The 3558-nt window shown below is 48.3% G+C and overlaps 1 protein-coding gene across 1 annotated transcript; it reads left to right on the top strand.

The window, feature by feature from the left end:
- The first annotated feature begins 1761 nt into the window (after positions 1-1761).
- On the top strand, positions 1762-2359 carry LOC140128447 (uncharacterized). The gene is made up of 2 exons (XM_072150153.1): positions 1762-2235; positions 2324-2359. Exons 1-2 carry the CDS (start codon positions 1762-1764, stop codon positions 2357-2359), a joined length of 510 nt encoding a protein of 169 aa, XP_072006254.1.
- Positions 2360-3558: the final 1199 nt, after the last annotated feature.

Genomic DNA, 3558 nt, shown 5'->3' with positions numbered 1-3558 from the left:
TTTTTTTTTCACAAATCAATAGCTTGGGATGTAAAACAACTTTGCCGATTATCTTTGTTACGTATATTCAGTAGTTTCCTTCCTATCCCCCTCATATCACCTCAGGGCTGCAATAGCTGCTTCCTCTCCATGTGCTGATAAGCCTTGAAGTCTGTAGTATAAACATCAGATAAACAAATCTATGTTTTTATAGGAGGGGCTGCTTCTCACTGCTCACAGAGGTCATGTGACAGTGTATGAAGAGTCACAGGTGCTCTGCTTACCTGTCCCCGCTCGCGTCCGTCTCTTTGGCACACACGCGCCACCTTCAGGAAATTTAAAGGGCCAGCGCACCGCTATTTGGCGCTGGCCATTTCCCAGAAGGCTATTTATATCTGCCTCTCCCAGCTTTGTGCCTTGTGCCTTATAAACAGCTTTGTCTGATGCCCTGTGCTATTATTGTGATTTCCTGTTCCTGACTATGCTCCTCCGCTGCTTGCCTCGACCGATTGCTATGTCCCCGACTCTGATACTGTGCTGCCCATCCTGACTTGCTGCCTTGGAGCGTGCCAATTATTTATGCCACAAGCAACCACATCATCCATGATGTCTACCTCGCCTGGCTTCTGCTTTCCAAAGGCCGCTCCAGTCTCCGGCTGTACCATCTATGGAGGAGCCTATGCAGGTTGACAGAGACGGTCTCTCCCAGGAGCATTTCAGAAGGCTCCTGCCTGTATTATGCCTGTACTGAGCACTTTATTTGGTCTTGTCCAGTACGTCCCAAAAATCTGGGAAACACCAGCACCTAGTGTTCTCGGGAGAAGCTTACCTAGGTCAAAGCAAAGCTCCTCCAAGCCTTACTATTCCTGTGCTTCTCAGCATTGGCACCTGCATTGGACTCCGGTTCTGCAGGGAACTTCGTGGATGCTGCTTTGGTCTCCCAGCATCATATCCCTGTGGTCCTTCTCAAGAAGCCTATGGTCATCTCATCAGTCAGTGGACAAATCCTCTCCGATCCAGTCTGGTACTGCTCAAAGTCAATTTCCCTGCAGGTCACTGTTTTGAAGGAGAGACTGTCCTTCTACGTACTGCCATGCTCTACCTTGTCTCTACTGCTGGGTCTTCCATGGCTGCAGCTCCATGCAACTGTTCTTAACTGGATGACGGGAGAAATTCTCTACCAGGGCCGTCTCTACTAGTACCCGTCTTGGCCTCCTCCGTGATTCCCAAGTCTTTGGAGGGCCTTCCAATGTGTTACCAGGACTTTGCTAACCTGTTCTCCAAGAAGCAAGCAGAGACATTGCTGCCACATTGTCCCTACAACTGCCCTATAGAGCTGATGCCGGCTACCTTTCCTCCCTGGGGTCGGGTGTACCCTTTCTCTGTACCTGAGACTACTGCCATGTTGGAGTATGTTAAAGAGAACCTGCAGAGTGGGTCTATACATTAGTCCTCCTCTCCAGCTGGTGCAGGGTTCTTTTTCGTGACCAACAAGGATGGCTCCCTTTGTCCTTGCATTGATTATCGCGGACTTAACAAGATCACGATTATGAAGCAATACACTACACAGCTGTTTGAATGCCTGTGCGGCTCCAAGATTTTCTCCAAGCTGGACCTTTGTAGGGCCTACAACCTCATCCAGATCCGCAAGGGTGACAAATGGAAGACAGCATCTAACACCCGAGGTGGACATTTCGAGGACCTTGTGATGCCATTAGACTTTGTAATGCTCCAGCTGTCTTCCAGGAATTTGTCAATGACATCTTCAGAGATCTGCTGTATATGTGTTTTGTGGTTCCTCTAGAAGACATTTTGGTGTTATCCCCAGACCTTGAGACCCACCAATTTCACGTACAACAAGTTCTTGGCCGCCTACAGGCTAATCGTCTCTATGCTAAGCTCGAGAAGTGTCAGTTCCACCTACAGCACCTTCCTTTCCTCGATTACATAATCTCCGACAAAGATCTCCAGATGGATCCTGCTAAACTGTCTGCAGTTCTGCAGTGGCCGCATCCTGAAGGTCTTCAAGCCATTCAGAGGTTCCTTGGCTTTGTGAACTATTACTGGCAGTTTATTCCACATTACTCTACTCTGGTATCTCCTGTGGCGCTCACCAAGAAGGGAGCTAATCCACGACTCTGGGCCTTGGCGGCTGAAGAGGCCTTCCCAAAGTTAAAGTCTGCCTTTGCCTCAGCTCCTGTTCTTACTAGGCCTGACGCAGAGAAGCCTTTTCTTCTAGAGGTGGATGCATCCTCAGTAGGTGCTGGGGCGGTGCTCACCCAGAAAGGGCCTAAAGCCTGAACTCTAACGTGCAGATTCTTTTATAAAACTTTTTCTCCCGCAGAGAGAAATTACTCTATTCGGGATAGAGAACTTTTAGCCATCAAACTTGCCCTGGAAGAATGATGATATCTTTTGGAGGGAGCTCGCCATCCGTTCTGCGTATATACAGATCATAAAAATCTCTTGTATCTCCAGACAGCACAACGTCTTAATCCCAAGCCCATTGGTCACTCTTCTTCCACCATGATCTCCTGCAGAGAGTTCTCCAGCCCAGTAAGAGGCGGAGGCTGAAGGGTACTGTCAAAGGTGCTTCCCCGACCCATATCACGGGTCGTGGGCTCACCCTTGCCCCCCGGTGCCCGCACGCGTGGCGCCTGCGCTGCTTACCTGTCCCAGCTCCGGATTTCCATTCTTGGCCCGTGCGTGCGCACCCCTGGTTGCATTCCTGCTTATGCTCCTCCACTGCCTGCCTTGACCTATTATGTCCCTGACTATGTGCTGCCTGTCCTGACCACCTGTCCCTGACTACGAGATTGCCTGCCGTTCCTGTACCTCGACCTCAGCTGCCACCGCGGACAAGTCAAGCCTGTGGAGTGACCACCTGGTGGTACCACGCTGCAGCAAGACCATCCTGCTTTGTGGCAGGCTCTGGTGAAGACCAGGTGTCACTTAGACTCCTGTCCCAGGTGTTGGCATGTTTCATGGTCAGAGGATGACACTACCTCCGATCCTAACATGAAGTAGAGCTGGATGTGTGAATGCAGATGTCTCCTACACAGAATAGTGAGATACAAGATTTCCCCTGTTCCCTATCAGTCCCTCATTCCCAGTCTGTGATTCTACAGAACTTTGTCTGTCTATCTCCTCTCCTTAATCTGCTCCCTTCCCCCACCTTGTTTAGTGCCTGTCACATATGCAATAACGACCAAGAATACAACAAAAATAGGAAAAGGATGATAGAAAAATTTGTAGAAAAGGGATATAGTCGTGAAGAGGTCAAAAGGGTTAGCGAGGAAGTAGCACATGCAGATTAGAAAGAGTTACGACAAACTCATACGTCCGATAGGAATAAAGATAAGAACCACTTATTTATTTCTACATATGGCTGTTATTCCACACTTATAAAAAATACTATCTTAAAAAAATTGGGATTCGTTGCGATATGATTCTCAGTAGGGACAAGGCAAAATTTGTGTACAAGAGAGGGAAATAATTAGCTAAATGCCTAGTTAGAGCAGATATAAGTAAAAATAAAATCAGAGTACGCAAACAACAGTTGTTCAACATAGCGAAACT

The sequence above is a fragment of the Engystomops pustulosus genome, chromosome 4 (assembly GCF_040894005.1).
Source record: "Engystomops pustulosus chromosome 4, aEngPut4.maternal, whole genome shotgun sequence".
NCBI classification, from domain to species: domain Eukaryota; kingdom Metazoa; phylum Chordata; class Amphibia; order Anura; family Leptodactylidae; genus Engystomops; species Engystomops pustulosus.
Note: the sequence above shows the minus strand (reverse complement) of the source record. Positions and strands in the feature narration are given on the sequence as shown.